The sequence below is a fragment of the Papio anubis genome, chromosome 16 (genome assembly GCF_008728515.1).
Source record: "Papio anubis isolate 15944 chromosome 16, Panubis1.0, whole genome shotgun sequence".
Lineage (NCBI taxonomy): Eukaryota > Metazoa > Chordata > Mammalia > Primates > Cercopithecidae > Papio > Papio anubis.
Window position 1 is genome coordinate 59,847,080 of NC_044991.1, and position 13,903 is coordinate 59,860,982.

At 49.3% G+C, this 13,903-nt stretch overlaps 1 protein-coding gene across 9 annotated transcripts in view; it reads right to left on the reverse strand.

The window, feature by feature from the left end:
- The window catches only part of COMMD7 (COMM domain containing 7), a 39,186-nt gene extending 25,606 nt beyond the window's left edge, over positions 1-13,580 (reverse strand). For 7 of the 9 annotated variants that reach the window (XM_021921147.1, XM_021921146.1, XM_021921144.1 and 4 more), the window contains exon 1: positions 12,888-13,555. In XM_021921147.1, coding sequence (XP_021776839.1) covers positions 12,888-12,971 — 84 coding nt within the window. In that variant the 5' untranslated portion in view covers positions 12,972-13,555. Of the gene's footprint in view, positions 1-12,887 lie in introns of all 9 variants that reach the window. The other 2 variants (XM_021921148.1, XM_003904877.2) reach the window with 1 other exon arrangement.
- Between the last annotated feature and the right edge of the window lie 323 nt (positions 13,581-13,903).

A 13,903-nucleotide genomic window follows, 5' to 3' on the forward strand; every position in this document is an offset into this window, starting at 1 on the left:
GGCTGAGGCAGGCAAGAGAATGGCGTGGAACCCGAGGAGGAGCTTGCAGAGCTGAGATCCGCCATCAAGACTCCAGCCTGGGGATGGGAGCGAGACTGCCTCAAAAACAAACAAAAACAAAACAAAAACCCCAAAGTTGTATGTGTAGTATGTTAAATGCACCTATCCCTTCTGCTGTGACACATTAAACTCTACACATCTGTCAGGGCTCTGCATTATTTTATTCAAAAATGTATTCTATTTTAAAAGAAAATGAAACTGGGTGTGGTGGCTCATGCCTACAATCCCAGCACTCTGGGAGTCCAAGGTGAGAGGATCACTTGAGGCCAGGAGTTTGAGAACAGCTTGGGCAATATAGCGAGAACCTGTCTGCACAAAAAAATTTAAAAATTAGCCAGACAAGGTGGCATGCTCCTGTAGTCCTAGCTACTCAGGAGGCTGAGGCAGGAGGATTGCTCGAGCCCGGGAGTTCCAAGCTGCAGTGAGTTATGCTCATACCACTGAACTCCAGCCTGGGTGACAGAACAACATCCTAGTTCAAAAAATAAAAATAAAAAATAAAGTAGCCAGGTGTGGTGGTATGCACCTGCAGTTCTAGCTACTCTGGAGGCTAAGGTGGAAGGATTGCTTGAGCCCAGGAGCTTGAGGCTGCAGCGAACTATGATTGCGCCACTACAATCCAGCCTGAGCGACAGTGCAAGAATGTCTTATTGATCCCTCATCCCTATCTCTCCCTTCCCAAACCCTCCTTATCCTCCAAAGCCCTGCCAAGAAACCATGACACTCCCAACAAGAAAGGGAGCTACCCAGATTCTCAACTTCTGAGGCTGCTCTCTAAAAACTCACCTGGGGCCACCTAGAATTTTCAACCCTGATAAGGAACACAAACATGTCTTAGAAGAGAAGGTTCCTTATACGGCATTGCAGCTTCACAGCAACTTAAATATTGTAACTGCACAGTAAGTATTTGCTGAATAAATCTTTCCTAAACACTCCCCCCATGCTTTGCCTTTGCAATTGTATAGGTGCCTCCCTCTGGAATGCTCACCCACCCATGACTATCTATGCATGCATCTCAAAATCTTAAGGATTCTCCCCAGTAAACTTAGGAAGAGATGCACAAGGTCACTCCAGATTAGAGCAATGCAAATCAGTAAAACCAGAAGATGCTATTTTTCACTTATCAGATCTGCAAACCCGAAAGTTTGACTAGGACACCAGTGCTGGTGAAAGTACAAGAAAGCAGACAGGCTCCTGCATGACTGATGAAAGGATACACGGGGGTGACCTTTCTAGAGGGCAATTTCGCAACGTGCATCTAAGTTGTATTTTTTTGAGGCAGAGTGTGGCTCTGTCACCCAGACTGGAGTACAGTGGCGCAATCATGGCTCACTGGAGCCTCCAACCTCTTGGGCTGAAAGCAATCCTCCCACCTCAGTCTCCTGAGTAGCTGAGATTACAGGCACATGCCACCACATCCACCCTGGGCTAACTTTTTAATATTTTGTAGAGACAGGGTCTCACAATGTTGTCCCAGCTCATCGGGAGCTCCTGAACTCAAGCAATCCTCCTGCCTCACCCTCCCTAAGAACTGGGATTATAGGTATGACCGACCACACCCAACCGGCATCTAATTTTTAAATGATTATACCCCTGGACCTAGTAATTCCATTCCATAAAGTATATCCTTCAGGTATGTTCCAAAACGTAAATGTTTTGGCAAGTCACAGTGGCTCATGCCTGTAATGCCAACACTTTGGGAGGCTGAGGCAGGAGGATCGCTTGAGCGCAGGAAACAAGCATTATGTTCAGGCAACATAGTGAGAGCCCATCTCTACAAATCATAATGCATTTAAATTAAAAAAGAAAAAAGAAGGCCAGACGCAGTGGCTCACGCCTGTAATCCCAGCACTCTGTGAAGCCGAGGGGGGCAGGTCACCTGAGGTCAGGAGTTTGAGACCAGCCTGGCCAACACGGTGAAACCCCGTCTCTACTAAAAATACAAAAATTAGCTGGGCATGGTGGCAGGCGCCTATAGTCCCAGCAGAATTACTTGAACCTGGGAGGTGGAGGCTGCAGTGAGCTGAGACTGCACCACTGCACTTCAGCCTGGGCAAGAGAGTGAGACTTCATCTCAAAAAAAAAAAACAAACAAACAAAAGAATGCAGACCCGTTTGTATTCAAGGGGGAAAATAAGATACATTGTTCAGTTTAAAAAAAAAAAAACAATAAAACAGGCCAGGCAATGTGGCTCACACCTGTAATCCCAGTACTTTGGGAGGTCGAGGGGAGGGGGGGATTACCCGAGGTCATGAGTTTGAGAACAGCCTGGAAAACTTGGCAAAACCCCATCTCTAGTAAAAATTCAAAAATAGGCTGGGCGCGGTGGCTCACGCCTGTAATCCCAGCACTCTGGGAGGCCAAGGCCGGCGCGACACGAGGTCAGGAGATCAAGACCCTCCTGGCTAACACAGTGAAACCCCGTCTCTACTAAAAAATACAAAATATTAGCCAGGCGTAATGGCGGATGCCTGTGCAGTTAGCCGAGATCGTGCCACTGCACTCCAGCCTGGGCCACAGAACGAGACTCCATCTCAAAAAAAAAAAAAAAAATTGGCCTGGCCCGGTGGCTCACACCTGTAATCCCAGCACTTTGGGAGGCCGAGGCAGGCAGATCACCTGAGGTCAGGAGTTTGAGACCAGCCTGACTAACATGGTGAAACCCCATCTCGACTAAAGATACAAAAAATTAGCCAAGTGTGGTGGCACGCGCCTACAATCCCAGCCACTTGGGAGGCTGAGGCAGGAGAATTGCTTGAACCTGGGAGGTGGAGGTTGAATTGAGTCGAGACTGCACCATTGCACTCCAGCCTGGGCAACAGGGCAAGACTCCATCTCAAAAAAAAAAAAAAAAAAATTAGCCGGGCGTGGTGGTGTGTTTGTAATCCCAGCTACTCGGGAGGCTGAGGCAGGAGAATTGCTTGAACCTGGGAGGCAGAGGTTGCAGTGACCCGAGATCGCACCATTGCACTCCAGCCTGGGTGACGAGTTAAACTCCTTCTCAAAAAAATAAATAAATAAATAAAATAAAACAAAACAAAAAAGGCCGGGCGCAGTGGCTCAAGCCTGTAATCCCAGCACTTTGGGGGGCCGAGACGGGCGGATCACGAGGTCAGGAGATTGAGACCATCCTGGCTAACACGGTGAAACCCTGTCTCTACTAAAAAATACAAAAAACTAGCCGGGGGAGGTGGCAGGCGCCTGTAGTCCCAGCTACTCGGGAGGCTGAGGCAGGAGAATGGCGGGAACCCGGGAGGAGGAGCTTGCAGTGAGCTGAGATCCGGCCACTGCACTCCAGCCTGGGCAACAGAGCAACACTCCGTCTCACAAAAAAAAAAAAAAAAACAAGCGCCGTGGCTCACGCTTGTAATCCCAGCACTTTGGGAGGCCGAGGCGGGTGGATCACAAGGTCAGGGGTTCAAGACCAGCCTGGCCAAGATGTTGAAACCCTGTCTTCGCTAAAAATACAAAAATTAGCCCAGCATGGTGGCACGTGCCTGTAATCCCAGTTACTTGGGAGGCTGAGGCAGAGAATTGCTTGAACCTGGGAGGTGGAGGTTGCAGTGAGCCCAGATCATGCCACGCCACTCCACTCCAGCCCGGGCGACTGAGCGAGACTCCGTCTCAAAACAAACCAAAAAACAAACAAACAAACAAGCAAGATCCATTTTCTCTCTCTATATATATACAAATTCAAAGCCAGATGTGGGAGGACCACTTGAGCCCAGATGTTCAAGGTCACCACGGACAACATAGTGAGACCTCATGTCTAAAAAATAAAAATAAGACCAGGCACAGTGGCTCATGCTTGTAATCCCAGCACTTTGGGAGGCCGAGGATGGCAGATCACCTGAGGTCAGGAGTTCAAGACCATCCTGGCCAACGTAGTGAAACCCCATGTCTACTAAAAATACAAAAATTAGCCAGGTGTGGTGGCAGGCACCTGTAGTCCCAGCTACTCGGGAGGCTGAGGCAGGAGAATCGCTTGAACCCAGGAGGCAAAGTTTGCAGTGAGCCGAGATTGCGCCATTGCAGTCCAGCTTGGGCAACAGAATGAGACTCCATCTCAAAAAAAAAAAAAGAGGGCCGGGCGCGGTGGCTCAAGCCTGTAATCCCAGCACTTTGGGAGGCCGAGACGGGCGGATCACGAGGTCAGGAGATCGAGACCATTCTGGCTAACCCAGTGAAACCCTGTCTCTACTAAAAATACAAAAACTTAGCCGGGCGAGGTGGCAGGCGCCTGTAGTCCCAGCTACTCAGGAGGCTGAAGCAGGAGAATGGCGTAAACCCAGGAGGCGGAGCTTGCAGTGAGCTGAGATCTGGCCACTGCACTCCAGCATGGAGGCTCACGCCTGTAATCCTAGCACTTTGGGAGTCTGAGGAAGGTGGATCACCTGAGGTCAGGAGTTCAGGACCAGCCTGGCAAACATGGTGAAACCCCATTCTACTAAAAATACAAAAAATTAGCTGGGCATGGTGGTAGGTGCCTGTAATCCCAGCTACTTGGGAGGCTGAGGCAGGAGAACTGCTTGAACCTGGGAGGCAGAGGTTGCAGTGAGCCAAGATTGCGCCATTGTACTCTAGCCTGGGCAAAGAGCAAGACGCTATCTCAAAAAAAAAAAAAAAATTTAAAGGACACCCATAAATATGCTGGCAAATTAAGACTTTTTTCTGGCCGGGCGCGGTGGCTCAAGCCTGTAATCCCAGCACTTTGGGAGGCCGAGACGGGCAGATCACGAGGTCAGGAGATCGAGACCATCCTGGCTAACACGGTGAAACCCCGTCTCTACTAAAAAATACAAAAAACTAGCCGGGCGAAGTGGCGGGCGCCTGTGGTCCCAGCTACTCGGGAGGCTGAGGCAGGAGAATGGCGTGAACCCGGGAGGCGGAGCTTGCAGTGAGCTGAGATCCGGCCACCGCACTCCAGCCTGGGCGACAGAGCCAGACTCAGTCTCAAAAAAAAAAAAAAAAAAAAAAAAGACTTTTTTCTATAAAAATCAGTAAGAAACTATTTTTTGTTTGTTTTTTGAGACACAGTCTCTCTGTGTCACCCAGGCTGGAGTCAGTGGTGCGATCATGGTTCACTGCAACCTCTACCTCCTGAGTACAAGTGATTATCCTGCCTCAGCCTCCTGAGTAGCTGGGATTATAAGCATGCACCACAATGCCCAGCTAATTTTTGTATTTTTAGTGGAGACAGGGTTTCACCATTTGGCCAGGCTGGTCTTAGACTGCTGGCCTCAAGTGATCCACCTGCCTCGGCTTTCCAAAGTGGTTGGATTACAGGCGTGAGCCACTGCGCCCGGCGGTAAGAAACTATTAAAATGATTTCTAGAGATAAGAAAAATAAACATTTGATTTTTAAGAGATGGGGGTCTCACTCTTTCACTCAGGCTGGAGTACAGTGGGGTGATCATCATAGCTCACTGCAGCTTCCAATTCCTAGGCTCCTGCCTCAGCCTCCTGGGTTGCTCTGGGATTACAGACATGCTGCACCATATCCAGCTTATTTCACTTTGATATCTTTGTATACTGTCTGAATTTCCTGTCTATTACTTTCATTTCCAGCTTGGTGAAAGGATTGTGGGCCACTTGCTTGTCTTCTCTTTTATACTTTTCTGAGTTTACTCTCATTCTAAAATGATTAACTTAAAATCCTGCCTATTATCAGACTCCACATTACCTAGGACTGGCCACGGGCATCAGAGGGCACATCTATCATGTGCATTTTGGTACTATCTGCTTCTTCATTTTATGACCTGTTGTAGAAGATCACAACTTCCCCAGGACAAAAGGCCTTGACCATCAAATATTCCTAAGTCCCACCAGGTTTAGTGGCTATTTGGTTTATGGTAGGCATTCAGGTAAACACCCACTTAATGAGCAATAAATGGTAATGAGGAGGTTCACACAACGATTCCTTTACTCCTTGAGGCCTACACTTCAGAATTCAAAACGAATTCAGCTAATAGAGTGGGTACTTGGAGAAGTCCGATTATCCAACAAAAGACAGAGAAATAGCCCAAATGACTCAAGTAAATAGCTTATCAGGAGAAAGGTTTCTGTACTAACAATAAAGGTAGCAGGGCGCAGTGGCTCACGCCTGTAATCCCAGCCACTTTGGGAGGCTGAGGCGGGCAGATCATGAGGTCAGGAGATCGAGACCATCCTGGCTAACATGGTGAAACTCTGTCTCTACTAAAAATACAAAAAAATCAGCCAGGCATAGTGGCACATGCCTGTAATCCCAGCTACTCGGGAGGCTGAGGCAGGAGAATTGCTTGAACCCGGGAGGCGGAGGTTGCAGTGAGCTGAGGTTGCGCCACTACACTCCAGCGTGGGCGACAGAGCGAGACTCTGACTCAAAAACAAAAACAAAAACAAAAACAGTAAAGGTAAAGGTTTAGAGTATGTTTCAAGGTTAGAAAAATGAGTCAATTCCTGGGGATGATGACTCACACCTGTAATCCCAGCACTTTGGGAAGCCAAAGTGGGTATATCGCTTGAGCCTGGAAGTTCTAGACCAGTCTGGGCAACATGGCAAAATCCCATTTCTTCAAAAAATACAAAAATTAGCCAGAGCTGGGCGCCATGGCTCATGCCTGTAATCCCAGCACTTTGGGAGGCTGAGACAGGTGGATTACCTAAGGTCAGGAGTTTGAGACCAGCCTGACCAACATGGTGAAACCCTGTCTCTACTAAAAATACAAAAAAATTTAGCCAGGCATGGGGGCAGGCGCCTGTAATCTCCTACTCAGGAAGCTGAGGCAGGAGAACTGCTTGAACCTGGGAGAAAGAGGTTGCAGTGAGCCGAGATTGTGCCATTGCACTCTAGCCTGGGCAACAGAGCAAGATTCCGTCTCAAAAAAAAAAAAAAGAAAATTAGCCAGACATGGTGGCACATGCCTAGAGTCCCAGCTAGTAGAAAGGCCAAGGTAGGAGGATCACTTGAGCCTGGGAGGTCGAGGCCGCACTCCAGCCTGGGTGACAGAATGAGACCCTGTCTCAAATTTAAAAAAAAGAAAGAAAGAAAAGAAAAGAAGTCAACTCTGGGTGTAGTAGCTCACACCTATAACCCCAGCACTTTGGGAGGATGAGGTGGGAGGATCCCTTAAGGCCAGGAGGCCCAGATCAACCTAGGCAACATACAGCGACCCCGTTGCTATAAAAAATTAAAAAAATAAAAAATCAGCCTGGTGTGGTGGCACATGCCTGTGGTTCCAGCTACTCAACAGGCTGAGGCAGGAGGACTGCTTGAGCCCAGGAGTTCAAGACTGCAGTGAGCCATTATTGTGCCACTGCTCTCCAGCCTTGCGACAGAGTGAGAGCCTGTCTTAAAAAAAAAAAAAAAAAAGAAAAAGAAAATGAGTCAAGTGCTGATCTCAAAGGAAGTGGTTGTATTTTCTACGAATACCAAGCTGGAGGTAATTTTACAGATCATACAATTCAGTATCTTAAAAAAAAAACCAAAAAATTTTGTTAGTAGCAGAATCTTTTTTTATTCTCCAAATGGATATCTTCCAGAGAATACTGATACATTAACAAGGAAAAGCTAAGCTACCTCCATAGGCTTTGAAGCCAAACACGTGATCCTAAATTCCTGGCTCCATCACTTCCTGGCTGCCTGACAGTATTTATTTATTTTCTTGAGACAGGGTCTCATTTTCTCACCCAGGCTGGAGTGCAATGCCATGGTCATAGCTCACTGCAGCCTCAAACTTCCGGGCTTAAGGGATTCTCCTGCCTTAACCACTTAAGTAGCTAGAACTACAGGCACACACCACCACTCAGCTAATTTTCAAAACCGCTGGCCAGGCACAGTGGCTCACGCCTGTAATCCCAGCACTTTGGGAGGCCAAGGTGGGCGGGTTACGAGGTCAGGAGTTCGAGACCAGCCTAGACAACATGGTGAAACCCCATCTCTACTAAAAATAGAAAAATGGGCCGGGCATGGTGGTGCATGCCTGTAGTCCCAGCTATGTGGGAGGCTGAGGAAGGAGAATCACTTGAACCTGGGAGGCAGAGGTTGCAGTGAACCGAGATTGCACCACTGCACTACAGCCTGGGCAATAGTGAGACATCGTCTCAAAGAAAGAAAAATGTTTTTGTAGAAATGGGGTCTTGTTATGTTGCCCAGGCTAGTCTTGAACTCCTGGCCTCAAGTGATCCCCCCACCTCTGCCTCCCAAAGTGCTGAGATTATACGCATGAGCCATCTTGCCTGGCTTTCTGCATGATTTTATTTATTTATTTATTTGAGACATGGTCTGGTCTGTTCTCTGGGCTGGAGTGCAGTGGCATAATCATAGCTAACTGCAGCCTCCAATTTCTGACTCAAGTGATCCTCCCACCTATGCCTCTGGAGTAGCTGGGACTACAGGTGTGTGCCACCATGCCTGGCTAATTTTTTATCTTATTGTAGAGATGGAGTCTTGCTATGTTGCCTAGGCTGGTCTTGAACTCCTGTCTACATGACTTTAAACAGATCAATTTATTTCTCTGAACCATCTTTCTTAACTGTAAAACGGGAATAATAATAGTGCCTTCCTTTTTGTTGTTATGTATAAAACATTTAAAATGGTGCCTGGGGCCGGGCGCCGCGGCTCAAGCCTGTAATCCCAGCACTTTGGGAGGCCGAGACGGGCGGATCGCGAGGTCAGGAGATCTAGACCATCCTGGCTAACACGGTGAAATCCTGTCTCTACTAAAAAATATGAAAAACTAGGCAAGGTGGCGGGCGCCTGTAGTCCCAGCTACTCGGGAGGCTGAGGCAGGAGAATGGCGTGAACCTGGGAGGTGGAGCTTGCAGTGAGCTGAGATCCGGCCACTGCACTTCAGCCTGGGTGACAGAGCGAGACTCCATCTCAAAAAAAAAAAAAGGTGCCTGGACACATGATGCATGCTCAATATATTAATATCATGTAATAGCTATGTTCATGTAACTGCTCTGTGATTCAGTTTCTTCATCTGTAAAATGTGAATAATAATAAGTGGCTGGGTGCAGTGGCTCATGCCTGTAATTCCATCATTTTGGGAGACCAAGATGGATCACCAGAGACCATGAGTTCAAGACAAGCCTAGACAACATAGGGAGACCTTGTCTCAATTTAAAATAATAATAATAGCAACTACCTATAAGAGTGATTGCAAGGACTCAATGAGTTAACATACATAAAAGCACTTAGATCCCTATTGTCCAGTGGCCACTTGCCACATAAGCATTTAAAAAGGGCTAATCTGGCCAGGGGTGGTGGCTCACTCTTGTAATCCCAGCACTTTGGGGGGCCAAGGCGGGTGGATCACTCGAGGTCAGAAGTTCGAGACTACCCTGACCAACATGGTGAAACGCCATCTCTACTAAAAATACAAGAAAAAATTAGCCGGGCATGGTGGTGCATGCCTGTAATCTCAGCTCCTTGAGTGGCTGAGGCATGACAATCACTTGAACCCCGTAGGCGGAGGTTTCAGTGAGCCGAGATCACACTCCTGCACTCTAGGCTGGGTGACAAAGCAAGACTGTCTTTAAAAAGAAAAGGGCTAATCTACTTTAAGGTGTGCTGTAAGTGTAAAACACCAGATTTAGAAAACTTCGTACCAAAAAGTAAAATATGTCATTGATATTTGTATATGGGTTAGATATTGAAAAATATTTTGATATTGTGGATTAAAGCATGGCATTTTGATCAACGATGAACCACATATAAAATGATGGTCTCATAACATTATAATGGAGCTGAAAGATCCCTGTTACCTAGTGATTGTCACAGCAATCTGCGTCCAGCCATGTTTGTGTTTTAAGCTATGTATTAAGGCCAGGCATGGTGGCTCAAGCCTGTAATCCCAGCACTTTGGGAGGCCGGGCAAGAGGATCCGAGGTCAGGAGATCGAGACCATCCTGACTAACAGGTGAAACCCATCTCTACTAAAAAATACAACGCCCGGTGGTGAAACAGCCTGTGAAATCCCAGCACTTTGGGAGGCTGAGGCAGGCCCAGGATCGAGTCAGGAGATGAGACCATCCTGGCTAACACGGTGAAACCCGTCTCTACTAAAAAATACAAAAAACAGCGGAAGGCGTTGCTTGAAGCGTCTGTGTTCCCAGCTACTTTCGGGGAGGCTGGGGCAGGAGAATGGTAAACCAGGAGGCAAGAGCTTACAGTGAGCTGAGATGTGGCCACTGCACTCCAGCCAGGCGACAGAGCCAGACTCCTTCTCAAAAAAAAAAAATACAAAACCCAGCCAGGCAAGGCGGCCCGGGTGCCTGTAGTCAGCTACAGGGAGGCTAGAGCCAGGAGAATAGAAGCGTGAACCCGGGGCTGAACTTGCAGTGAGCTGAGATTGACCACTGCCTCCAGCCGGAGTGACGGCAGACTCGTCTGCTCAAAAAACATTTTCAGGCCAGGCCAGTGACTCCCTCCTGTAATCCCAGCACTTTGAGGCCGAGGCTGGTGGATCATTCAGGGATTAGGAGTTCAAGACCGGCCCTGACCAACATAATTGAAACCCTCAAAAAAAAAAAAAAAAAAAAAAAGAAAGCTATGTGTTACTACAAAAGTTCAAAAAGTTTACAAAACCAGCCTGGGCAACATGGCAAAACTCTGTCTCTACAAAAAATACAAAAATTAGCCAGGTCGCACGATTGGCATGCACTATAGATCCCAGCAATTTGAGGAGGTGGAATGGGAAGATTGCTTGAGCCCAGTCAGGGCTGCAGTGAGGCATGGGTAGAGCAAGACCCTACCTCAAAAAAAAAAAAAAAAATGGTGTTCATGAAGTAAAAAGTTACAGTTGGGGCGAGGTGCAGTGGCTCATGCCTGAAATCCCAGCACTTTGGGAGGTTGGGGCGGGTGGATCTGAGGTCAGGAGATTGAGACCATCCTGGCTAACACGGTGAAACCCTGTCTCTGCAAAATAAGTCTCCAGGAGGCAGAGCTTGCAGTGAGCAGAGATTGCGCCACTGCACTCCAGCCTGGGTGACAGAGCAAGACTCCGTCTACAAAAAAAAAAAAAAAAAAAGTGACAGTAAGCTAAAGTAAACTTATCAAAAAAAGAAAAAAAATTTTTTTAGAAATGGGGTCTCACTATGCTGCCCAGGCTGGAGTGCAAAGGCTATTCACAGGTGGAATCATCGTGTACTACAGCCTTGAAATCCTGGGCTCAAGTAATCCTCCTGTCTCAGCTTCCCAAGTAGTTGGGACTACTGTGGTAGCTCGCCATCACACCCAACTAGAAAGTTTTTTTTTTTTTGAGAGTGAGTCTTGCTCCATTGCCCAGACTGGAATGCAGTGGTGCAATCTCGGCTCGCAGTTACATGCTATATAGGTTTGTAGCCTAGGAGCACTGGGCTATATCATATATCCTAGTGTGTAGTACGCTTGTGTAAATAAACTCTAGGATGCTTGGACAGGATGAAATCAGGGCCAGCCATGGTGGCTCACGTCTGTAATCCCAACACTCTGGGAGGCTGAGGTGGGCAGATCACCTGAGGTCAGGTGTTCAAGACCAGCCTGGTCAACATGGTGAAATCCCATCTCTACTAAAAATACAAAAATTAGCCGGGCGTGGTGGCGTGTGTCTGTAGTCCCAGTTACTCTGGAGGCTGAGACAGGTAACTGTTGAACCTGGGAGGCAGAGGTTGCAGTGAGCCGAGATCGTGCCACTGCACTCCAGCCTGGGCAACAGAATGAGACTCTGTCTCAAACAAACAAATAAAAATTAATTTCCATTTCTATTTAATTTTTAAATGTGGCTACTACAAAATGCAAAGTTAGAAATGTGGCTTGCAATTTTTTTCTATTGCATAGCTCAAGCTTAGAACCTTCCTGTCATTGTAAGTTGTAAATTTGGTTTTTATCTCGCAAACAGCAGGACTGTGTGGGAAGTTGTGGGGGGTATGGAGATGAAAGAGAGGGGCCCTACCTCCTGGGAAGTGACAACCTAGTGGGGAAATAGATGTATCTTCCCAGCGGGGGTGAGAAGTGTCATTTTCACCTATGTATTTCAGCAGCCTTGGTGGTATGAAAGGGCATGCCAACCAGCACAGAAGCAGGACTTCCGAGGCTGCCTTGGTTGGGACTTGCAGCCTGAATGGGGAGAAAAGGGCTTTGCTAGCTCCCCTACTATCAAGGATGGGGACCCCCACTGTACACAGTGTATAGGGTTTCTTTCCATGTGAATCCCAGGGACTCTCCTTAACTGGGTGGTTAAGGTGCCATCAGCCTTGCCCCAGTCCCAGCCCCAGCCCCGCAGGCCCACAGAGCCCCAGTGGGGCCTGGCTATTACTGACACTCATGTCACACTGAGATGTAAGACGGCAGCCCAGGCCGAGCTTCCCCGGGCCCCCTCGGATTCTCGGGCGCTCCCACTCCCCCTTGGCTTCCTTGGACTCCCTGCCAAACATCTATCTCCCTTTGGACCCCACTGCTCCCCAAAACTACTCCTCACGCCCTTAGTCTGTTTCTTCAGTTCCCCAAACTCCTTCAGCCTCATCTAGACTTCCCTCCGTCCCTCTTCTAGGACCCCAAAAGCTCTCCTCGGCCCCAGGACCCCGCAGAAGTTCCGTAGTCCCATATCTGAGACCCCACAAGGACTTTCGGAACCCTCCGCTGGGCCTAAGGCCCCCGGAGATCCCTCGGCTCCCCACACTCTCCTCAGACCCCAGCTCCCCTTAGCCTCGCCTCGAACCCACCTCACACAACCCAAACGCCCACCAGACGCCGCTGTCTACTCTCTCCCAGCTCCGGCGCACCCCCGGACTTCCCCTGCCCCCAGGCCCCGCTCCCGCAATCACCTGGGCCGCGCGCCCCACGCCCGGCCGCTGAGCCCACCTGCGCGCCCAACTGGTTCAGCTGCTGCATGTCGCCGCCCACGGCCTCAGGCACTGGGTCCTCAGTGCAGTGCAGGCGACCCATGGCGCGCGCCCCAGTCCCGCAGGTTCCGCCGCCGCCGCCCTGCTCAGCTTCCTCCTCCGCCGCCGCCGCCGCCGGCCTCTCGGCGCATCCACAACCGCACTTTCGCCACGGCCGCCGTCGCGCGCTCCTCCCCCGGCCGCCCTGGGAAGTCCGGAGCCCGGGTGCCCTCGCAGGGCCGCGGACACACGCGGCCGCCGGGCTCTGGGGAAGGGCGGGGGCGGCGCGGGCAGACGCGAGGTTTCCTGCCAGCTGTCCCGCTGAGTGACCTTTGGGTACGGCGCTTGGCCTCTCTGGACCTCAGTTTCACCATGTGTGAAAATGATGGCTGGTGGCTGGGGTAGCTCCTTAAATGAGTTAAGCCTCCAGAAATGTTTAACGCAGAGACCGTCACACAAGAGGTCTTCAATCAATGACCAGCTGCTATTATCATCACTGTTATTATGCACTCCACGGATATTTATGACACGCCTACACGATGCCAGACACTGGGGACAGGGAAGGGAACAAAGCAGGCCACGGTGTCCCTCGGAGAGCTGACATCAGAGTAGAGCAGTAGGTCTCAACCTTGGATGGGCATCAGCATCACCCCCAGCATCACCTGGTATTGCCGGGCCCCGCCCCCAGAGGATCTGATTCGAAAGGCCAGGGTGGAGCCTGAGAATTTGCACTTCCAACAAGCACCCAGGGACCACACTTTGAGACCCTGTGGAGTGAAAAAACGGACTCACCAAAGTTTACTCAAAATAGTGCGAGGGCTTTGATTGTGCAGGGCAAGGAGGGTGGTGGTCAGATGGGTGAGGGGAGGTTATTGAGACCATGATCATCACTGCAGCCCCTCAAACACTTTAACCCCCTTGCCCTCTCTTCCCACGGGCTCCTCACAGTTCCCAGGTGAATATTAGCCTGATCCCCATTGGAAACATGAGAAAATA